General features: G+C 43.2%; 2 protein-coding genes across 6 annotated transcripts in view; one reads left to right on the top strand and one right to left on the bottom strand.

The window, feature by feature from the left end:
- Nucleotides 1-23,019, bottom strand: part of DCLRE1A (DNA cross-link repair 1A) — a 132,982-nt gene that overhangs the window by 60,301 nt on the left and 49,662 nt on the right. The window lies entirely within an intron of this gene.
- Nucleotides 53-23,019, top strand: part of PLEKHS1 (pleckstrin homology domain containing S1) — a 55,938-nt gene continuing 32,971 nt past the window's right edge. For 4 of the 5 annotated variants that reach the window (XM_056528989.1, XM_056528991.1, XM_056528990.1 and 1 more), the window contains exons 1-12: nt 53-180; nt 8,417-8,467; nt 9,268-9,332; nt 10,019-10,137; nt 10,346-10,480; nt 13,286-13,352; nt 13,456-13,509; nt 16,948-17,013; nt 17,658-17,744; nt 18,874-18,990; nt 19,395-19,484; nt 22,303-22,394. In XM_056528989.1, the coding sequence (XP_056384964.1) occupies nt 168-180; nt 8,417-8,467; nt 9,268-9,332; nt 10,019-10,137; nt 10,346-10,480; nt 13,286-13,352; nt 13,456-13,509; nt 16,948-17,013; nt 17,658-17,744; nt 18,874-18,990; nt 19,395-19,484; nt 22,303-22,394 (956 nt within the window). In that variant the 5' untranslated portion in view covers nt 53-167. The remainder of the gene's footprint in view (nt 181-8,416; nt 8,468-9,267; nt 9,333-10,018; nt 10,138-10,345; nt 10,481-13,285; nt 13,353-13,455; nt 13,510-16,947; nt 17,014-17,657; nt 17,745-18,873; nt 18,991-19,394; nt 19,485-22,302; nt 22,395-23,019) is intronic. The other variant, XM_056528992.1, reaches the window with a different exon arrangement.

Raw genomic sequence — 23,019 nt, 5'->3', positions numbered from 1 at the left:
TCTGGGTGACCAGGGAACGGACTGTACACAAAGCAATTATTTTAAAATGAAGTAGTCAGCGACTACACTTCCTCATACCTGGCCATAGCGGTATGAGGAGCCTAGTATAGTATTTTGCACCTTGAAGTCGAGAGAGAGAGAGAGAGAGAGAGAGGGGGTCCTTCTGGATGGCGATGACCGGTAAGTGTGCCTGTATACGGCAGTGTTTCCCAACCAGGGTGCCTCCAGCTGTTGCAAAACTACAACTCCCAGCATGCCCGGACAGCCGTTGGCTGTCCGGTCATGCTGGGAGTTGTAGTTTTGCAACAGCTGGAGAGTTACAGGTTGGGGAACACTGATCTGGAGGACAAGGCAAACTGTCAGGGCATGCTGGGAGTTGTAGCTTTGTAACAGCTGGTGAGCACCAGGTTGGGAAACACTGCTTTAGATGACCAGGTAGACCTTAGGGCATGCTGGGAGTTGTAGTTGAACAAGAACTGGAGAACCACAGGTTGGAGAACACTGATTTAGATGACCAGGCAGACTTTGCAGGCATGCTGGGAGTTGTAGTTTTGCAACAGCTGGAGAGTAACAGGTTGGGGAACACTGATCTGGAGGACAAGGCAAACTGTCAGGGCATGCTGGGAGTTGTAGCTTTGTAACAGCTGGTGAGCACCAGGTTGGGAAACACTGCTTTAGATGACCAGGTAGACCTTAGGGCATGCTGGGAGTTGTAGTTTTGCAACAGCTGGAGAGCCACAGGTTGGGGAACACTGATCTAGAGGAGAAGACAAACTTTCAGGGCATGCTGGGAGTTGTAGTTTTGTAACAGCTGGAGAGCAACAGGTTGGGGAACACTGATCTAGAGGAGAAGACAAACTTTCAGGGCATGCTGGGAGTTGTAGTTTTGTAACAGCTGGAGAGCAACAGGTTGGGGAACACTGATCTAGAGGAGAAGACAAACTTTCAGGGCATGCTGGGAGTTGTAGTTTTGTAACAGCTGGAGAGCAACAGGTTGGGGAACACTGACTTAGACTTTTCAGGCATGCTGGGAGTTATTGAGCTTTGTCAAGTATTTTGCACCTTGAAGTCTCAAGAGAGAAAGAAAGAGAGAGCGAGAGAGAAGGTCCTGTCTGACTGTATACGACAGTGTTTCCCAACCTGGGTGCCTCCAGCTGTTGCAAAACTACAACTCCTGGCATGCCCAGACAGCCAAAGGCTGTCCGAGCATGCCAGGAGTTGTAGTTTTGCCACAGCTGGAGGCACCCTGGTTGGAAAACACTGCCGTATACGGAATCACTACCCTCAGACTATAGTCCACTATGCAGGTGCAGCAGACTTGACTGCGCAAGGCAGTGTTTCCCAACCAGGGGGCCTCCAGCTATAGCAAAACTACAACTCCCAGCATGCCCAGACAGCATGCCTGGTTTTCTAACCCTGTGTTTTTCCACGTATGGTTCTCAGGCTTTTACAAAAAACTACAACTCCCAGCATGACTGATTTTCTAACCCTGTGTTTTTCCAGTTATGGCTCTACCACAACTCCCAGCATGTCTGGTCATCTAGATCAGTGTTAGCCAACCTGTGACTCTCCAGCTGTTGCAAAACTACAACTCCCAGCATGCACCTATAATCTGCCTGCTCATCTAAATCAATGTTCTCCAATCTGGTTCTCTAGCACTTGTTCGACTACAACTCCCAGCATGTCCTGACATTATGCCTTGTCCTGTAGATCAGTGTTTCCCACTCCATGGCTCACCAGCTGTTACAAAACTACAACTCCCAGAATGCCTTGACAGTTTGTCTTGGCCTCTAGATTAGTGTTCCCTTATCTGTGGCTCTCCAGCTGTTGCAAAACTACAACTCCCAGCATGCTGGGAGTTGTAGGTTTGCAACAGCTGGAGGCATCCTGGTTGGGAAACACTACCCTAGAGTGACCCCAGCCTTATAAATATATGCAGGTAATTAGCTAGGGTGCCTCCAGCTGTTGCAAAACTACAACTCCCAGCATGCCAACAGCTGTCCGGGCATGCTGGGAGTTGTAACTTTGCAACAGCTGGAGGCACCCTAGTTGGGAAACACTACCCTAGTGTAACCCCAGCCTTATAAATATATACAGATAATTTGCTAGGGTGCCTCCAGCTGTTGCAAAACTACAACTCTCAGCATGCCCGGACAGCCAACGGCTGTCCGGGCATGCTGGGAGTTGTAGTTTTGCAACAGCTTGAGACACACGGTTTGGAAAACACTTGGCTCTCCACTGCAAGACTTGTCCTTTAGATCAGTGTTCCCCAACATTTTGCAAAACTACAACTCCCAGCATGCCCTGAGAGTGTGCCTGGTTCTTTAACCCCTTATTCTCTCTCATGTGGCTCTCCAGCTGTGGCAAATCTACAACTGACAGCATGCAACATGATCTAGAGGGCAACATGCCTTGACCTCTAGATCAGTGTTTCCCAACCAGGGTGTCTCCAGCTGTTGCAAAACTACAACTCCCAGCATGCCCGGACAGCCAACGGCTGTCCGGGCATGCTGGGAGTTGTAGTTTTGCAACAGCTCTATGAACGTCTACTTTGTCTCCACTTATGAGAGAACAATGGAGAATTAATAGCTCCCGCCCTATTGGCTCACCGCCGGCTATATAAACACATTCCTTATTCTTCTATATAAACAATGGCTAATTCATTTGTATTTCTTTATTTGTTAAGTTACATACAATCCCATCAAACCCCTTTACTTACATTTTTGATTATTTTTTATTTCCTTTAGTTTCTCCCTTTGTAATTGTCCTTATTGTAGGTGCTATTGGGTTTATTACATCTTATTTACTGACTCACGGTTTTATTTAATTCATTTTTTTATTTATTAATTTATTTTTTACATTATATTTTTAGGAATTTATTATTGCTGGAAATGTAATTTATTTAGAATTGTAATAACTTTTCTTTTTTTATTACTTAGCATATTTATTTTATTTAAATAAAGAATGAAATTAAATTTTATTTAGATAAACCTTTTTTTATGTATTCATATTTAAACTCTAAGTATTCACATTTAAACCAATTTTTTGGGGTATTTTTATTGATATTCAAAATATATATATTTGTAATTTCTTATTTTTGATCATTTTATTTGTCATTATAATTTTATTTTTCATTTTATTTTATTTGCATTTTTCTGTGGTTTTCAATTTTTTTATTTCTGATTTATTATTTTTCATTTTATTTTATTTGCATTTTTCTGTGGTTTTCAATTTTTTTATTTCTGATTTATTATTTTTCATTTTATTTTATTTGCATTTTTCTGTGGTTTAAATTTTTTTTTTTTTTATGTGGTTTTAAATTTTTTTATTTCTGATGATTATTATTATTTTTCATTTTATTTTATTTGCATTTTTCATTTTATTTATTTTTTCCTGATGATTATTACCGTACTTAATATTTTACTTAAAATATTTACTTTTATTTTTAGTTATTTTGTATTTATCTTCTCATATTCACAATAGATAAGCGTCGGCCATACCTGAGGCCCGGCCAACCATCTAATGCAGTGTTTCCCAACCAGGGTGCCTTCAGCTGTTGCAACACTACAACTCCCAGCCGTTGGCTGTCCGGACATGCTGGGAGTTGTAGTTTTGTAAAGGCTGGAGACACACTAGTTTGGAAACACTGCATTTGGATTAACATTGGTTGAATGTTCCGATTTTCGGTGAGCCTGGTTGACCGTCTAATATAGTGTTTCCCAACTGGTGTGCCTCCAGCTGTTGCAAAACTACAACTCCCAGCATGCCCGGACAGCTTTTAACTGGGCATGTTGGATTTCAGCTGATCAATCTTTTGTTCCCTGGGAGACCTGTCACACCAGAGGAATCAGGCAGCGGCTTTCCTTCTTCTCCCAAATCAGAACACATGTATGCTCAGTCGAGCAGAGCGTGCATGTGTATGATGATATCAGGAGACATGTGGCAGCTGTCATGCAAAGGAGCGTTCATCTGAAAGCTATACGGTCAAGCAAGATGCACTGACTTCATCGTACAGCCAAATAATTTGGCGCAGCTTTAGACTGTCCGGTCTATGTTTCGGCTGTCTAGTCGTATTGCACAGAATTAGTAAATCTGCCCCCAAATGTGTCCAATCAAAAGAAATAGCACATAAGGGGTTAAGCCCCACACTTAATAGTAAAAGGCCCCGGGGCGACATTTCACATGCGGGCAAATTATATCATCAAAGGTCATAGGTCAGATCGTGTCATCAGAATGGGAGGAGTAGTGCTCCAGGGATTATAGGGTTGTATTCTGGCCATGTTGGGGGTTGTAGTGTTCTGTGTATAGAGTATAATAGAATTGTATTCTGGCCATGTTGGGGGTTGTAGTGTTCTGTGTATAGAGTATAATAGAATTGCATTCTGGCCATGTTGGGGGTTGTAGTGTTCTGTGTATAGAGTATAATAGAATTGTATTCTGGCCATGTTGGGGGTTGTAGTGTTCTGTGTATAGAGTATAATAGAATTGAATTCTGGCCATGTTGGGGGTTGTAGTGTTCTGTGTATAGAGTATAATAGAATTGTATTATGGTCATGTTGGGGGTTGTAGTGTTCTGTGTATAGCGTATAATAGAATTGTATTCTGGCCATGTTGGGGGTTGTAGTGTTCTGTGTATAGAGTATAATAGAATTGTATTCTGGCCATGTTGGGGGTTGTAGTGTTCTGTGTATAGAGTATAATAGAATTGTATTCTGGGCATGTTGGGGGTTGTAGTGTTCTGTGTATAGAGTATAATAGAATTGTATTATGGTCATGTTGGGGGTTGTAGTGTTCTGTGTATAGAGTATAATAGAATTGTATTCTGGCCATGTTGGGGGTTGTAGTGTTCTGTGTATAGAGTATAATAGAATTGTATTCTGGCCATGTTGGGGGTTGTAGTGTTCTGTGTATAGAGTATAATAGAATTGTATTATGGCCATGTTGGGGGTTGTAGTGTTCTGTGTATAGAGTATAATAGAATTGTATTCTGGTCATGTTGGGGGTTGTAGTGTTCTGTGTATAGAGTATAATAGAATTGTATTCTGGCCATGTTGGGGGTTGTAGTGTTCTGTGTATAGAGTATAATAGAATTGTATTCTGGCCATGTTGGGGGTTGTAGTGTTCTGTGTATAGAGTATAATGGAATTGTATTCTGGCCATGTTGGGGGTTGTAGTGTTCTGTGTATAGAGTATAATAGAATTGTATTCTGGCCATGTTGGGGGTTGTAGTGTTCTGTGTATAGAGTATAATAGAATTGTATTATGGCCATGTTGGGGGTTGTAGTGTTCTGTGTATAGAGTATAATAGAATTGTATTATGGCCATGTTGGGGGTTGTAGTGTTCTGTGTATAGAGTATAATAGAATTGTATTATGGCCATGTTGGGGGTTGTAGTGTTCTGTGTATAGAGTATAATGGAATTGTATTCTGGCCATGTTGGGGGTTGTAGTGTTCTGTGTATAGAGTATAATAGAATTGTATTATGGCCATGTTGGGGGTTGTAGTGTTCTGTGTATAGAGTATAATAGAATTGTATTATGGCCATGTTGGGGGTTGTAGTGTCCTGTGTATAGAGTATAATAGAATGGTATTATGGCCATGTTGGGGGTTGTAGTGTTCTGTGTATATAGTATAATAGAATTGTATTCTGGCCATGTTGGGGGTTGTAGTGTTCTGTGTATAGAGTATAATAGAATGGTATTATGGCCATGTTGGGGGTTGTAGTGTTCTGTGTATAGAGTATAATAGAATTGCATTCTGGCCATGTTGGGGGTTGTACTGCCTTATGTATAATAGAATTGTATTGTGGTCATGTCCAGTGCATAGTCATGCTGGGAGTTGTAGTGTTCTACATATAAAGTTTAAGTATAGAGTATAATAGAACTGTATTAGGGTCAGGTCATATTGGGGGTTGTAGTGCTCTCTGTATAATAGAATTGGATTATAGTCATTTCCTGAGGCAGGTCATGTTGGGAGTTGTAGTGTTCTACATATAACATCTGGTCATATCCAGTGGTCGAGTCATGTTGGGGGTTGTAGTGCTCTCTGTATAATAGAATTGGATTATAGTCATTTCCTGAGGCAGGTCATGTTGGGAGTTGTAGTGTTCTACATATAACATCTGGTCATATCCAGTGGTCGAGTCATGTTGGGGGTTGTAGTGTTTTATGTATAAAGTATAATAAAATGGTATTATTTTATTTCCTGAGGCTAGATCATGTTGGGGGTTGTAGTGTTCAAAGTATAGAGTATAATAAAATTGTATTATGGTTATTTCCTCAGGTCAGGACATGTTGGGGGTTGTAGTGTTCTATGTATAGAGTATAATAGAATTTTATTATGGTCATGTCCAATGAACAGTCCTGTTGGGATTTGTAGTGGTCTACACATAACGTCATGTTGTCTTCTGGTAGGTCATATTGGGGGTTGTAGTGTTTAATATATATATATATATATATATATATATATATATATATAAATGCTCAAGAAGACCGCAGCACTCCAAGTAATGGTGAAAAAACGTGAGAAAGCGTTTATTCCATCAAGTTCAAAAGGGCGATGTTTCAGCTGCGTACATGCAGCCTTTATCAAGCTTGATAAAGGCTGCATGTACGCAGCTGAAACATCGCCCTTTTGAACTTGATGGAATAAACGCTTTCTCACGTTTTTTCACCATTACTTGGAGTGCTGCGGTCTTCTTGAGTATTTATCTACTTCATATCTCGTGACCGGGGATCTGCACCAATAGCACCCACAGCTTAGGTGTGCTGCTCCTTTCTGAATTTACATATATATATATATATATATATATATATATATATATATGGTCATATCCAGTGGTCGAGTCATGTTGGGGGTTGTAGTGTTCTATGTATAGAGTATAATGGAATTGTATTGCACTCATGTACAGTGGATGTTCTTGTGGGGGTTGTAGTGCTCTATGTATAGAGTAGAATTGTATTATGCTTAATACATATATGGAGTATAATAGAACTGTATTATGGTAATGCCCAGTGGTCAATGATGCTGGGTGTTGTAGTGTTTTGTGCACACAATAGAATTGTGACCTGTTATTGGGTCATGCTGGGGGTTAAAGTGTTCCGTGCATAGAGTACAATAGAATTCTATTATGGTGATGTCCAGTGGTCGGTCACGTTGGGGGTTGTAGTGTTTATTATACAGTACAGAAGAATTGTATAATGGTGATGTACATTAGTAAGAAAATCACGATCTTGTGAGGTGTCAGAGTTACACAGAAGAAGGAGCAGGGTCCCCAGCAGCACAGAGTCTCTTAGCGGGATTTACTCCAGGAAACAAGCGCCTATTTGTGGCTTGATGGACAGAGTTACTTTACTGGTTCAGCAATCGTCAGCCGAGTGTAAAGTTCACTAAAGTTTCAGTAGAAAACTGGTTTGTTTAATTTCTGAGTCTCACTGCGATTTATATTTAGACACCGACCGCTTCTGCCTCAGGGAGCAGAAGAAGCTCCAGGACCCCCAAATCTGTACCAGGGCCCCCATAGTACTTGCACCCCTATCATTACACCCAGACACCCCTGCACCCCAAATATTACACCCCAGGATCCAGACACCCCTGCACCCCAAATATTACACTCCAGGACCCAGACACCCCTGCACCCCAAATATCACACCTCAGGATCCAGACACCCCTGCACCCCAAATATCACACCTCAGGACCCAGATACCCCTGCACCCCAAATATTACACTCCAGGACCCAGACACCCCTGCACCCCAAATATTACACTCCAGGACCCAGACACCCCTGCACCCCAAATATTACACTCCAGGACCCAGACACCCCTGCACCCCAAATATCACACCTCAGGATCCAGACACCCCTGCACCCCAAATATCACACCTCAGGACCCAGACACCCCTGCACCCCAAATATTACACTCCAGGACCCAGACACCCCTGCACCCCAAATATTACACCCCAGGACCCAGACACCCCTGCACCCCAAATATTACACCCCAGGACCCAGACACCCCAAATATTACACCCCAGGATCCAGACACCCCAGCACCCCAAATATTACACCCCAGGACCCAGACACCCCTGCAGCCTAAATATTACACCCCAGGATCCAGACACCCCTGCACCCCAAATATTACACCCCAGGACCCAGACACCCCTGCACCCCAAATATTACACCCCAGGACCCAGACACCCCTGCACCCCAAATATTACACCCCAGGACCCAGACACCCCTGCACCCCAAATATCACACCTCAGGATCCAGACACCCCTGCACCCCAAATATTACACCCCAGGACCCAGACACCCCTGCACCCCAAATATTACACCCCAGGACCCAGACACCCCTGCTACCTCTGCATCCCCCCCAGCTGCACCCCTGTTTCCTCCATTGACGGATAACATTCTCTCTTTACAGCCAGAAGAAGTTGGTTCACAATGGGGCCCAAGAGAAAAAGCTCTGATACAGGTAAGAGAATCCGACACAATATATTGTCCTGTAATGTCGCTGTATACACTATAATCCATGAATATACAGACTTCACCATTCACTTCCACAGGAAAATTACCACATTCTGCCAACTGAAACATTGTTGTATATGTAATTGTAAAATCTAATCTCCTATCATACAATGTATCACTCCCATCATCCCTGACCCCAGGAGCTCACAATCTAATCTCCTATCATACAATGTATCACTCCCATCATCCCTGACCCCAGGAGCTCACAATCTAATCTCCTATCATACAATGTATCACTCCCATCATCCCTGACCCCAGAAGCTCACAATCTAATCTCCTATCATACAATGTATCACTCCCATCATCCCTGACCCCAGGAGCTCACAATCTAATCTCCTATCATACAATGTATCACTCCCATCATCCCTGACCCCAGGAGCTCACAATCTAATCTCCTATCACATACAATGTATCACTCCCATCATCCCTGACCCCAGGAGCTCACAATCTAATCTCCTATCATACAATGTATCACTCCCATCATCCCTGACCCCAGGAGCTCACAATCTAATCTCCTATCATACAATGTATCACTCCCATCATCCCTGACCCCAGGAGCTCACAATCTAATCTCCTATCATACAATGTATCACTCCCATCATCCCTGACCCCAGGAGATCACAATCTAATCTCCTATCATACAATGTATCACTCCCATCATCCCTGACCCCAGGAGCTCACAATCTAATCTCCTATCATACAATGTATCACTCCCATCATCCCTGAACTAATATAATTTTTTTGCAGATGAGCAGATCATCAAACAAGGATGTCTCATCAAGTCTCCACCTGGCTACATTTTCGGCAATAAGGTAACGTCCTCTGACGTGTTATGGCTAAATGACACTCATACACTGCTTAAAGCAGTGTTTGCCAACCAGGGTAACATATAGCTATGGTATGGGTACAGGTGACATATAGATAGGGTATGGGTACAGGTGACATATAGATAGGGTATGGGTACAGGTGACATATAGATAGGGTATGGGTACAGGTGACATATAGATAGGGTATGGGTACAGGTGACATATAGATAGGGTATGGGTACAGGTGACCTATAGATAGGGTATGGGTACAGGGGACCTATAGATAGGGTATGGGTACAGGTGACATATAGATAGGGTATGGGTACAGGTGAAGTATAGATAGGGTATGGGTACAGGTGACGTATAGCTATGGTCTGGGTACAGGTGACGTATAGATAGGGTATGGGTACAGGTGACGTATAGCTATGGTCTGGGTACAGGTGACGTATAGATAGGGTATGGGTACAGGTGACGTATAGATAGGGTATGGGTACAGGGGACCTATAGATAGGGTATGGGTACAGGGGACCTATAGATAGGGTATGGGTACAGGGGACCTATAGATAGGGTATGGGTACAGGGGACATAAAGCTAGGGTATATGTATGGCCAATCTTTAGATCAGGTCAATATTTCAGACTCTATAAACGTTTTGTATGGCGCTCCGTGACCGGCTGTCATGATTTTTTTAAGACTTCATGGAAAGGACGATTATTGAAGCTCTGTAAAACAGGCCTGGGCACCTATAACCTGGACTACTATGAGTACGATGGCGTGTCCGAGAAATGGAGGGGAAACATTCCACTGAGCGAGTAAGTGTCCGCCACAAGAGGGTTACACCAACACTGCATCTCTAACCTCCAGCACAGTGTTATAGGGTAATGTAGTGGGTGTCTGCCCAAATCCCCACATATCCTATTAGGATATATGGAGTAATATAGGGATCCATCAGTCAGTGCGAGACGCAGATCATGTGACAGTCCAGACTATAGTAGAAAAAACATTTGTGATCTTTTACAGTGTAAAATCCATAGAGCTGGGAACGAGCACAATGGAGAAAATCCCCACGATCACTCGTCTCTTCAACATGGACCCTCACAACATCCTGTGTATAAAGACCGACAAACGAGACTACTTTCTGGTGGACGAAAGCGAGTAAGTACTGGGGGGTCTCTCTATTGTTCACTGGGTTTCGTGTCCCGGGGGTCTCTCCATTGTTCACTGGGTCTCATGTCCTGGGGGTGTCTCTATCATTCACAGGGTCTCATGTCCTGGGGGTCTCTCTATCATTCACTGGGTCTCATGTCCTGGGGGACTCTGTCATTCACTGGGTCTCATGTCCTGGGGGTCTCTCTATCATTCACTGGGTCTCATGTCCTGGGGGTCTCTCCATTGTTCACAGGGTCTCATGTCCTTGGGGGACTCTCTGTCATTCACTGGGTCTCATGTCCTGGGGGACTCTCTGTCATTCACAGGGTCTCATGTCCTGGGGGTCTCTCTATCATTTACAGGGTCTAATGTCCTTGGGGGACTCTCTGTCATTCACAAGGTCTCATGTCCTTGGGGGACTCTCTCTCATTCACAGGGTCTCATGTCCTGGGGGTCTTTTTATCATTTACAGGGTCTCCTGTCCTTGGGGGACTCTCTGTCATTCACTGGGTCTCATGTCCTGGGGGGTCTCTCTATCATTCACAGGGTCTCATGTACTGGGGGTCTCTCTATCATTCACAGGGTCTCATGTCCTGGGGGTCTCTCTATCATTCACAGGCTCTCATGTCTCGAGGGTCTCTCCATTGTTCACTGGGTCTCATGTCCCGAGGGTCTCTCCATTGTTCACTGGGTCTCATGTCCCGAGGGTTTCTCCATTGTTCACAGGGTCTCATGTCCTGGGGGTCTCTCTAATGTTCAGTGGGTCTCATGTCCCGGGGTCTCTCTAATGTTCACTGGGTCTTACATCGCTGTTCTCTCCCCTGGTTGGGAATGCTGTCCTCAGTTGGCGCCCCTTATCACGTATTTTACTATTTATAGATCAGGTTATTTGCTGGTATGGACTTCATCCAGGGGAAGGGCGTCCTGCACCGTCCACACCTACACTGATAACTCTGCAAACATAGCGCACACAGGAGCCCGCACCAAGTTCAATTACAAGTATCTACCTATGGCCCCAAGGACTGTAATCTCTGCACTACGTCCATTAGATTCTCATACAAAATGAATAAATAGAACAACCCTGAGCACAGTGGGGTTCGTGTAGCACTTTAGCTAAATTGGCGCTGTCATGATAAAAAAAAAAGAAGGGCGCACTTAGCACCAGGGCTGTGGAGTCAGAGTCGGAGTCGAGGAGTCGGACGAAATTTTGGGTACCTGGAGTCGGAGTCGGCAAACAATGCACCGACTCCGACTCCTACTAAATTTAGATTGGAATAAAAATTTTTTAAAAAAAGCAAGTTTAAATGTCCCAATTCACAAAAAGTTATAATTAATGAATTCCTACTGTAAGAATAAAGACCAATGCATGCAGTGCCTCATGTAACCGCAAAACCAACACGTTAAGTGACCGTGAAGAAGCTTTTCATGTGCTGCATTATATGGCACGCAACGCACAATTAGGAGCAGCAATACTTATACTTTCCATAGTGTTATGTTCTGCTGTTACAGGGAACCCATGGGTAACCTAGCCTCTCACTGATAAGGGGTTAAGGAAATATGTTTTTTGCAGGACTAGAGACACTTGTATAAGTGAAGGGAATGGAGGGTCAATAGTTCAAGACTGAAGCTTTAAACCATTGGAAAAACTGCTGCCATTCAGCTAAGGCTATAAAAACTTGTAAACTCGATTGTTAGCTTAAAGGGGTACTCCGCCCCTAGACATCACGAGGGGCGGAGCCGTGATGTAGTGATGCTCCGGCCCCTGTATCGCCAATCATTACGCACAGAGCGAACTCGCTCTGTGCAGTAATGATAGCGCGGCGCCGCATCGGCAATCCCGGGGGTCCCCAGCAGCGGGACCCCGGTGATCTGACATCTTATCCCCTATCCTTTGGAAAGGGGATAAGATGTCAGATCGCCGGGGTCCCGCTGCTGGGGACCCCTGGGATCGCCGCTGCGTTACAGCGCGCTCATTACTGCACCGAGCGAGTAATGACGGGCGATACAGGGGCCGGAGCATCGTTATATCCCGGCTCCGCCCCTCATGATGTCATGGCCCGACCCCTCAATGCAAGTCTATGGGAAGGGGCATGGGGGTCGTCACGCCCCCTGCCATAGACTTGCATTAAGGGGGCGGACCGTGAAGTCATGAGGGGCAGAGCCATGATGTCACGCTGCTCCATCCCCTGTATAGCCCATCATTATGCACAGAGTGAACTCTCTCTGTGTAGTAATGAGAGCGCGGTGCCGCAGTGGCGATCCCGGGGGTCCCCAGCAGCAGGACCCCAGCAATCTGACATCTTATCCCCTATCCTTTGGATAGGGGATAAGATGTCTAGGGGCGGAGTACCCCTTTAAACTTGACTATGGGATTCTACTAGGGAAATCATGTTTTATAATAAATGCCCCTTCCTGGATCCTCCCACTGCCCTATCTTCAGCAGCAGATCAGCACACAAACTGTTCCATACAGTAGACTGTTGGCTTCCCAGCCAGTAGTCCTGTGGTAATGACAGGTATGTTACCTTTCTTTCCTTCAAGGAATGTATAAAATACATTCGCATATTAATACAGAGTAGTCGGAGTCGGGGAGTCGGAGTTGGAAGCACAGAAAACTCCGGAGTCTGAGTTGGAGTCGGAACAACAGCCCTTCTTAGCACAGTCAATCCCAGCTCTGTGTCACATGACCAAGATGGTCTCATAGTGAAAGCCAATGGAGCCTCATATCTTTAGTGGCTTTATTCCAATAAAAAAAAACAAATGTATGACCCGGGTTCCCATCTTACATCTTTGTTCCTTATTTCTTACCCAGAGAAAACATTGCAGAGTGGAAGGATTGTTTGACAGACGCCTTGGGGAAGGTTCATCAAAAATTTAAGGTAAGTGACCCCCTCCCCCCCCCCCCCCAACACACCACTGTGACTTACATGTCTATATGCCCTATACTGTATGTAACACTATATATATTGTTGCTTCTTTAAGATTGAAGGACCGACCAGTCCATCTGCAAACCTGCTGAAAGTCCAAGAGGATCAGGTAAGACTCTCTATAAAGAAAGGTCTTCTTAAAGGGGTACTCCGGTGGAAAAACAATGTTTTCAAATCAACTGGTGCCAGAAAGTTAAATAGGTTTGTAAATTACTTATGAGCTGCTGTATGCTCCAGGGGAAGTTGAGTTGTTCTTTTCAGTCTAACACAGTGCTCTCTGATGACACCTACACAACAAAAAACTACACAACTTCCTCTGGGGCATACAACAGCTGATAAGTACTGGGAGGATTAAGATTTTTATATAGACAAAATTTACAGATCTGTACAATGTTATGGCACCAGTTCCTTTGAAAACATTTGGTTTTCCACCGGAGTACCCCCTTATGGCAGTGTTATCCAACCAGGGTACCTCCAGCTGTACTGCCAGCATGCCCGGACAGCCAAATTCCATTAGTCAAAATCAATCAACTCCCAACAAGAGAGAAAATATGTATCTGCAGCTTAAAGGTGTACTATGTCCCTAGACATCCTATCCCCTATCCAAAATCGCATGGAGGTCCGGCCACTGGAACCCCAGTAATCCCCTGTAAACTCCCATTCGTGCTGAATTATGAGCAACCATAACTATCACACCCCCTCCTATTGACATTAATGGAGGGGGGGGGGGGGGGGAGTGATGACCAAGGTCGCCCAAGGCCTAGCACAGCTGGCATTCTGAATGACTGGGTGGAGATTGTGGGGGTCCTATCGGCCGGATCCCCCACATTTAGACATTGTATCTCCTATCCTTTGGATAAGGGATAAGATGTCTAGGGGCGGAGTACCCCTTTAAGATAAGGCTGAAGTCAAATCACCATTTTCGCCTCCAAAGCACAGATACGTCTGTAGAGTCTAAAAATTGGGGTGCCGACTTGTCTGTGCTCGGAACGGCACAGACCCCAACCAAATCAATTACCTTAATGTAGTCACCGAGTGATTACATTTGGGTAATTTTCCAAGCCTATTTCTGTTTTGGCTAGGACTGAAAAGGTGGTCTGCCGCATTTTTCACTCTAAGCCAAAATTCGTATATGCTTGTTAAATGACCCGAATGTAGTCACTAGGTGACTACATTAAGGTAATTGATTTGATTGGGGTCCCTGCCGATCCGAGGGCAGATACGTTTCTGCCAATGTATCCGTGCCTCTGAGACACGAATTGCGATGTGAATGCCCCTTAAAGGGGTACTCCCATGGAAAACTTTTTTTTTTTTTTTTAAATCAACTGGTGCCAGAAAGTTGCATTTAAAAATGTTAATCCTTCCAGTACTTATCAGCTGCTGTATAATGCAGAGGAAGTTATTTTCTTTTTTAATATCTTTTCTGTCTGACAACAGTGCTCCCTGCTGACACCTCTGTCTATGTCAGGAACTGTCCAGAGCAGCATATGTTTGCTATGGGGATTTGCACCTACTCTGGACAGTTCCTGACATGGACAGAGATGTCAGACAGAAAAGAAATTCAAAAAGAAAAGAACTTCCTCTGCTTTATACAGCAGCTGATAAGTACTGGAAGGATTAACATTTTTAAATAGAAGTAATTTACAAATCTGTTTAACTTTCTAGCACTAGTTAATAAAAAAAAAAATCCACCAGAGTACCCCTAGCGGATGGCCAAATGCTCTTTCGGTCAACAGCTATTCATCCCAATTCCCAATTCCCCCCTATACACATGCACACTCGACTCAGCCGGGTGTGCATGTGTTTTCTGTTGGGAGAGAAGAGAAAGCTAATGCTTATGTTTAGGAAAAAACGGGAAGAATCGGGATCCCCCCCCCCCCCTGGATAACCCCTTTAAACATGACTGTAGGATCAGACTACAAAGAGGTTATTTGTAGTCTGTTACCATGGAGACACAAAGATCTGCATTAGAACTGTAGACACTAAACAACAGTAGACCTGTGGTCAACTATATATTAAAATGGCTTTTTTTTATTTTAATGATTATTATTATTAATATACATATATATATATATATATATATATATATGTGTGTGTGTATTTTTAAATAATTTATTATTTTATATTTTTATATATTTTATTATTATTATATAATTTATTGTTATATATTTTTGATTATATATTTTATATTTTTTTATACAATTAAGTATTATATATTAAACAAAAAATATATAATGATACATCATATAAAATTATATAATAATAAAAATATATAATAATAATTATAAATTAAAATAAATAATCTAATTAAGATTGATAATAATATACCATTTATAATTAAAACAAATTATAAACTATAATTTATTATTATTATTTATGTATAATATATATATATATATATATATATATATATATATTACAATTATTATTGTATAATTTATTATTATATACATTTTTCATCTTTACATATAAGGGGTAATAATGCATATCAAAGACACAAATGCATGTGATGCATTGGAATAGTAAACAATGTTCGTAAATGTTCACATTTAGGCATAAAAAGTGCGCTTCCTCTCTGTTGCTCACTTCCTTTAATCTATAGTCACCTGTACCGATCCTAAACATTAAAGGGGTATACCAGGAAAAACTTTTTTTTTATATATCAACTGGCTCCAGAAAGTTAAACAGATTTGTAAATTATGGGAAAATATATGTCTATACCAGTCCTCAAGAACACTAGGGATGTGTAGAATAACGAGGAAAGAAAATAGTGGATCTATTAAGGATTTATTAATATAAGTATGTAAATGCAAATAAATCGCCAATCACTCTGCAGGGCCCTTGCAGGAATGAATTGGTAATAATCAATTAAGATATAAATAAAAATGCAGATAAAAATAATATAGCAGAAATGCAGCAATGTCCACTACGGTGGTTAGCAACGTGTCACAGTTCAGTAATCCACTCCACAGGACTTCATAGGAGTTGATTACTGACGGACTGGTATATACATATATTTTCCCATTTTTTGACTAGGCCTGATTGGGTGAAGACATCACCTTTTAACCTCGAACACTCTCCTTACCTATATCTTTAAGTGAGCTACACATCCTATTATCCAGATTTCTAAATTACTTCTATTAAAAAATCTTAATCCTTTCAGTACTTATGAGCTTCTGAAGTTAAGGTTGTTCTTTTCTGTCTAAGTGCTCTCTGATGACACGTGTCTCGGGAACCGCCCAGTTTAGAAGAGGTTTACTATGGGGATTTGCTTCTAAACTGGGCGTTTCCCGAGACAAGGGTCATCAGAGAGGATTTAGATAGAAAAGAACAACCTTAACTTCAGAAGCTCATAAGTACTGAAAGGATTAAGATTTTTAATAGAAGTAATTTACAAATCTGTTTTACTTTCTGGAGCCAGTTGATATATATAAAAGTTTTTTCCTGGATAACCCCTTTAAACCAAAAAATCCTGACGCTTTTCACCTAAACCAGATTCGCACATTCACAGGCGCTTTCTATTTTGTTTTTTGTTTTATTACGTCAGGACAAAGCAACAAGACCCAAATCCTATCCTGAGAATTATCCGCGCACTGAAGCAGCGCCGGAGGAGGTAAGACACAAAGTAACAAAACCTCTGCGGGAGTCAGGTTGAGCTTTGATCCGTACAAAGGACCATTCTGAAAAATACCGCCAAGTGACGCGTTAACTATTAACCCTCACAAGATAAACAAAGTAACGCCCGAGTTTCTGTGCAAGCAACAACACAAGTAGGGGGAGAGAGCAGATCCGAAGGGTTAAAAAAAAAAAAATAATTACATTTAAAAAAAAACGATTTGCGCAATTATGTTGCAAATGTTCGTTTCTGGTTATTTTCTCAAAACTTCTTAGGGTGAAGCCAAATTTGCCTCGGACATTTGCAGCAGCGGCAGCTGATTTCTTAATTTTAGTAATTTATTTCATGCGAGCATGCTGTAAGTTGTAGTTTTGCAACAGCTGGAGGAACACTGGTTGGGAAATGCTGCTATACAGTGTACAATTAATACCGCCATATGGTATACAATCATGCCCACCAGACACTGCACACATAATAACACCATGCCAAGAGCAAGTAATGTCATTATACTATATATACAAATAATACTACCGTACATGGTACAAATATAACCATACAGTGTATAAATAAATGATACCGCAATACAGTGCATATATAAAAGCTGCGCTTAATAATATAACATGTGATGTGTTTTTGTACAGGCACTGAACAGGCAGAGATCCCATACAGACCCAGTAAGCGGGAAAGGAAACGTTTTAACCCTCTCTGTTCACACAGATCTATATGCGGTGAGTCTATAGGACGGAACATCTGCTCAATGAGTGACAGACTTCCTGCTAAGCAGCCAGTCTGTACAAGCAGAGCTGCAGTGTTCAGCAAGGGGGAGACAAGACAAAGGGGTACTCTGAAGTACAAAAAAAAATGCTGCAGAAGCGTATAGCATTGCTCACCTTTCTGCCCTGGTTCTGAAATGACCAAAAATTTATTTATTTGGGGGGTCTTAGTCTTGGACTCCCCGGTTGTACTTCCTGGTTGAGCAGTTGCCCAGAATGCATTGCTTCCCTTCAGCTCTTCATTACAGCCCTCCAACCCTGCCTACTCCCCTGCAGAATAAGTGAAGTTGCAGCACCTGCTGTATTCATTCCCTGTCTGCTTCTCTGCCTGTTGTATTGTTTAGTACCAGGCAGCATGCTGTATCCAAATCTTATTCTCTCCTAAATGTCCCAATTATATATATATATATATATATATATATATGACAGGGAGATGGTGATGTAGGCTTTTGGGGCTGGTAAGTGGTGATGACATCATCCAGGGGGCAGGGCTGGAACTAAACCATATCTCCTGAGACAGCAGATGATGATGTGTTGTCTTGGGAAAGAGGGAGGAACCTGGGAATGGCTGAGACAACACCACAATGACAATGAGAGGACTACACAACTTCCTGTCAGGAAAGGCGTTAGAATAGGGGAGCTGCTGAGACAACACCACAATGACAATGAGAGAACTAAACAACTTTCTGTCTGGAAAGAGGAAGGGGCTGGTAAGCTGCTAAAACAACACATGCTAACAATGACAGGCCTACACAACTTCCTGTCAGGGATGAGGGTAGCTGCTGAGACAACACCACATAGACAATGAGATCAGTGTTTCCCAACCAGGTTAGATGTGTTGTAAAATACAGTGTTTCCCAACCAGGGTGTCTCTGGCTGTTGCAAAACTACAACTCCCAGCATGCCCGGACAGCCAAAGGCTGTCCGGGCATGCTGAGAGTTGTAGTTTTGCAGCAGATGGAGGCATCCTGGTTGGAAAATACTGTATTAGACAATGCGTCTAACCTTTAGGCAGGTCATTGGTGTCCCCATCAGAGGGTGCAGGTGTACTGCAGTCATATAATTCCGCACTGTGCTTCTCTAGGACATATTCTCCATGCGGCCACATAGCAATACGATGCCGACTTTTTGCCGAATTCCATCAGTCAAAACCAATCAACACGAACAAGTGAGAAGACATTCATCTGGAGCTTTACCAGAGGTAAAAATGACATATATATATATATATATATACACATACATACATACATATATACACACATACACAGTCAATGCTAGGTTTTACTGATACAAAGCACCAAATACCCTGCAGTTAAATGAAACAACCACTGGAGGGAGCCATACAGCATACTGTCTGGGTCATCAATATGGAAATCAATAATAAATTCATAAGCAGTGGGCTCCCCCTAGTGGTTTCTCTCTGCATTGCATCAATGTAACTATCACTTTGCAGGGGATTTGGTGCTCTGTATCACAATAAACGGAGCTCCAATCCCTACTAAAGATGTATTAAGAATTTAATGTTACACGTAAAAAGATGGATATTTAATGCTTTTTGCCCCAGTGACTGCATTATCGTGTAACCCTTCAATATTCTATTCTCAGGGCAAAACCGAAGGCTACAGAATAAGTGATGATCCAGCGTATGAAAGTGAACCTGAGTCTATTTATGATTACCCCCGATCTGTACTTCTGGTAAGTAAGATCATTCTTTAGGCTTGGGTCTTCTTCCCCTGCTAAGCCCCTTACAACAATTTCCTATAGATCTTCAGTGAAACTCAGCAATGAGATCCCCACCCCACCTGTTCTGTTTTGGTGAACCTCCCCCCCCCCACCCCTTCCCCGACTTTATGGGCAGAATGATTGTTGATTATCCCCCTCCCCCTACAATGGTCAAAACAAGGGTTATGTTGATTCCCCCCTCCCCAATGGGAAGGACAAGGGTTGTGGTGATCCGCTACAATGGGCAGAATAAGGGTTGTAGTGATTCCAAATTGGCAGAGCAAGGGTTGTGGTGATCCCCACCTATGTGCAGAACTGGGGTTGTGGTGATCCCCACCTATTGGAGGGGTTGTGGAGATCCCCACCTATTGGAGGGGTTGTGGTGATCCCCACCTTTGTGCAGAACAAGGGTTGTAGTGATCCCTCCCCCCCATGGGCAGAACAATGGCTGTGGTGATCCCCACCTATGTGCCGGACAATTGTTGTGGTGATCCCCACATATGGGCAGAACAGGGGTTGCGGTGATCCCCACCTATGTGCAGAACAAGGGCTGTGGTGATCCCCACCTATGGTCAGAATAATGGTTGTGGTGATCCCCACCTATGGACAGAATAATGGTTGTGGTGATCCCCCCCATGGACAGAACAAGGGTTGTGGTGATCCCCACCTATGTGCAGAACAGGGGTTGCGGTGATCCCCACCTTTGGGCAGAACAAGGGTTGTGGTGATCCCCACCTTTGGGCAGAACAATGGTTTGTGGTGAGACTAGGCAAAACTTAGAGGGTTTTCCATATATATGACATAAATGAGTGATTGGTGATGGCCCCAGTGGTAGAAACAGCACCGATGGGGAGAGCATGGGTGATGTGGTGATTCCCTTTGCCAATCCATGGTCACCGCGGGGGTTGTAACTTCCATTGAGATCTATGAGATTTGTGGTTGTTACAAGGGTCTTGTGATTTAGTGTTTTCCCCACAAGATAAGGGGTAGCAGCGGCCCAGACACAGAGGACCAAAGTGATGACCTCCCGATGAAGACAACAGGGGGGTTAGCAAAAACTTCAGGGTGAAGGTCCCAGAGGTGGCCCCAGCACCTACCAACAGAACAGGGGTCTGGTGACCCCCCCATTATACCAGTTCATGGCTAGGGTTGCCACCTTTCTTGCAAAAAAAATAAAAAATACCGGCCAAGATAATTTGCATAATTAATTATATATGCGTGTCATCACAGGATACACATATGTGGGGGAAATTTTGTCCTATCCCGAACCCTATACCTTTTTTTTATTTCTCCTTATACGGGCCTGTATGAGGACTCATTTTTTGTGCCCGATCTGTAGTTTTTAACAGGACCATTTTTGTTTTGATCACTTTTTTAAAAAATTAAATTCGGGAGTTGCAGTTAGTTACTAACCTCAACTCCCAGCATGCCCTGATACAGCCTGTGGCTCAGCAGCTGCCCCAAACGAAAACTACAACTCCCAGCATGTTGGACTATATAGTAGTATATAGTATAGGTCAGTGTTTCCCAACAAGGGGTGCCTCCAGCTGTTGCAAAACTACAACTCCCAGCATGCCTGATACAGACTGTGGCTCAGCAGCTGTCCAAAACGAAAACTACAACTCCCAGCATGTTGGACTATATATAGTAGTATATAGTATAGGTCAGCGTTTCCCAACCAGGGGTGCCTCCAGCTGTTGCAAAACTACAACTCCCAGCATGCCCGGACAGCCAATGGCTGTCCGGGCATGTTGGGGGTTGTAGTTTTGCAACAGCTGGAGGCGCTCTGGTTGGGAAATACTGGTATAGTATATGGTGCAACATTGGAGGATTGGTTGGATAAATATCGGCCATTGCATGGCCGGTAATATTAATATAAAAATACCGTCAGGGTGGCCAAAATACCGGCATTATCAGTTAAATACTGGCCAGGTGGCGACCCTATTCATGGTTGATGCAGTGGCGAGGCGGCTGAGCTTCTGATGGGATCTGTAGGACTTCAAAGGTCTTGTGATTTAGCTTATTCTATTGTTTTACCCCAGGATAAGAGGTAGCAGGGCCTCCACCATAATGGTCATCAACATTAGAACTTGTACCCCTGCCATGAAACAAGCCACGTTGTGGTGTTCTCCAGGGTGTGAGGGTCTTTGGGGGAGATTTATCAAAACCCATCCAAAGGAAAAGTTGCTGAGTTGCCCATAGCAACCAATCAGATCACTTCTTTCATTTTTCAGAGGCCTAAAGTTGCTGAGTTGCCCATAGCAACCAATCAGATGGCTTCTTTCATTTTTCAGGGGCCTAAAGTTGCTGAGTTGCCCATAGCAACCAATCAGATCGCTTCTTTCATTTTTCAGAGGCCTAAAGTTGCTGAGTTGCCCATAGCAACCTATCAGATCGCTTCTTTCATTTTTCAGAGGCCTAAAGTTGCTGAGTTGCCCATAGCAACCAATCAGATGGCTTCTTTCATTTTTCAGAGGCCTAAAGTTGCTGAGTTGCCCATAGCAACCAATCAGATCGCTTCTTTCATTTTTCAGAGGCCTAAAGTTGCTGAGTTGCCCATAGTAACCAATCAGATCGCTTCTTTCATTTTTCAGAGGCCTAAAGGCCTCTAAAAAATGAAAGCAGCGATCTGATTGGTTGCTATGGGCAACTCAGCAACTTTTCCTCTGGACAGGTTTTGATAAATCTCCTTCTATGTTTTCTAATGGGATGGACATTGACTTCCATGTTGGCCATAAAAACATTTTTCCTTCTTCCTGGAGGAGACATAACCTGTACATGTTCTTTACAGAAAATGTCTGAATCTCAAGACTCAGCTGTGGAACAGGAGGAGATCAGCGACATGGATTCCGATGAAGAAGTGTACCAGAAAATGGATTCCCTGTAAGAACCTCACATCGTTCTGTTATCTCAGTGATGTCACCGCTGATCTCTAGTGATGGATAGGCTGTATTCTCAGTGATGTCACCGCTGATCTCTAGTGATGGATAGGCTGTATTCTCAGTGATGTCACCGCTGACCTCTAGTGTATGGATAGGCTGTATTCTCAGTGATGTCACCGCTGATCTCTAGTGATGGATAGGCTGTATTCTCAGTGATGTCACCGCTGATCTCTAGTGATGGATAGGCTGTATTCTCAGTGATGTCACCGCTGACCTCTAGTGTATGGATAGGCTGTATTCTCAGTGATGTCACCGCTGATCTCTAGTGATGGATAGGCTGTATTCTCAGTGATGTCACCGCTGATCTCTAGTGATGGATAGGCTGTATTCTCAGTGATGTCACCGCTGACCTCTAGTGTATGGATAGGCTGTATTCTCAGTGATGTCACCACTGATCTCTAGTGATGGATAGGCTGTATTCTCAGTGATGTCACCGCTGATCTCTAGTGATGGATAGGATGTATTCTCAGTGATGTCACCGCTGATCTCTAGTGATGGATAGGTTGTATTCTCAGTGATGTCACCGCTGATCTCTAGTGAATGGATAGGCTGTATTCTCAGTGATG

This window comes from Hyla sarda, chromosome 7, assembly GCF_029499605.1.
Source record: "Hyla sarda isolate aHylSar1 chromosome 7, aHylSar1.hap1, whole genome shotgun sequence".
In the NCBI taxonomy this organism is placed as follows: Eukaryota; Metazoa; Chordata; class Amphibia; order Anura; family Hylidae; genus Hyla; species Hyla sarda.
The sequence above is the reverse complement of the archived record's forward strand: the minus strand, read 5'-3'. Positions and strand labels throughout refer to the sequence as shown.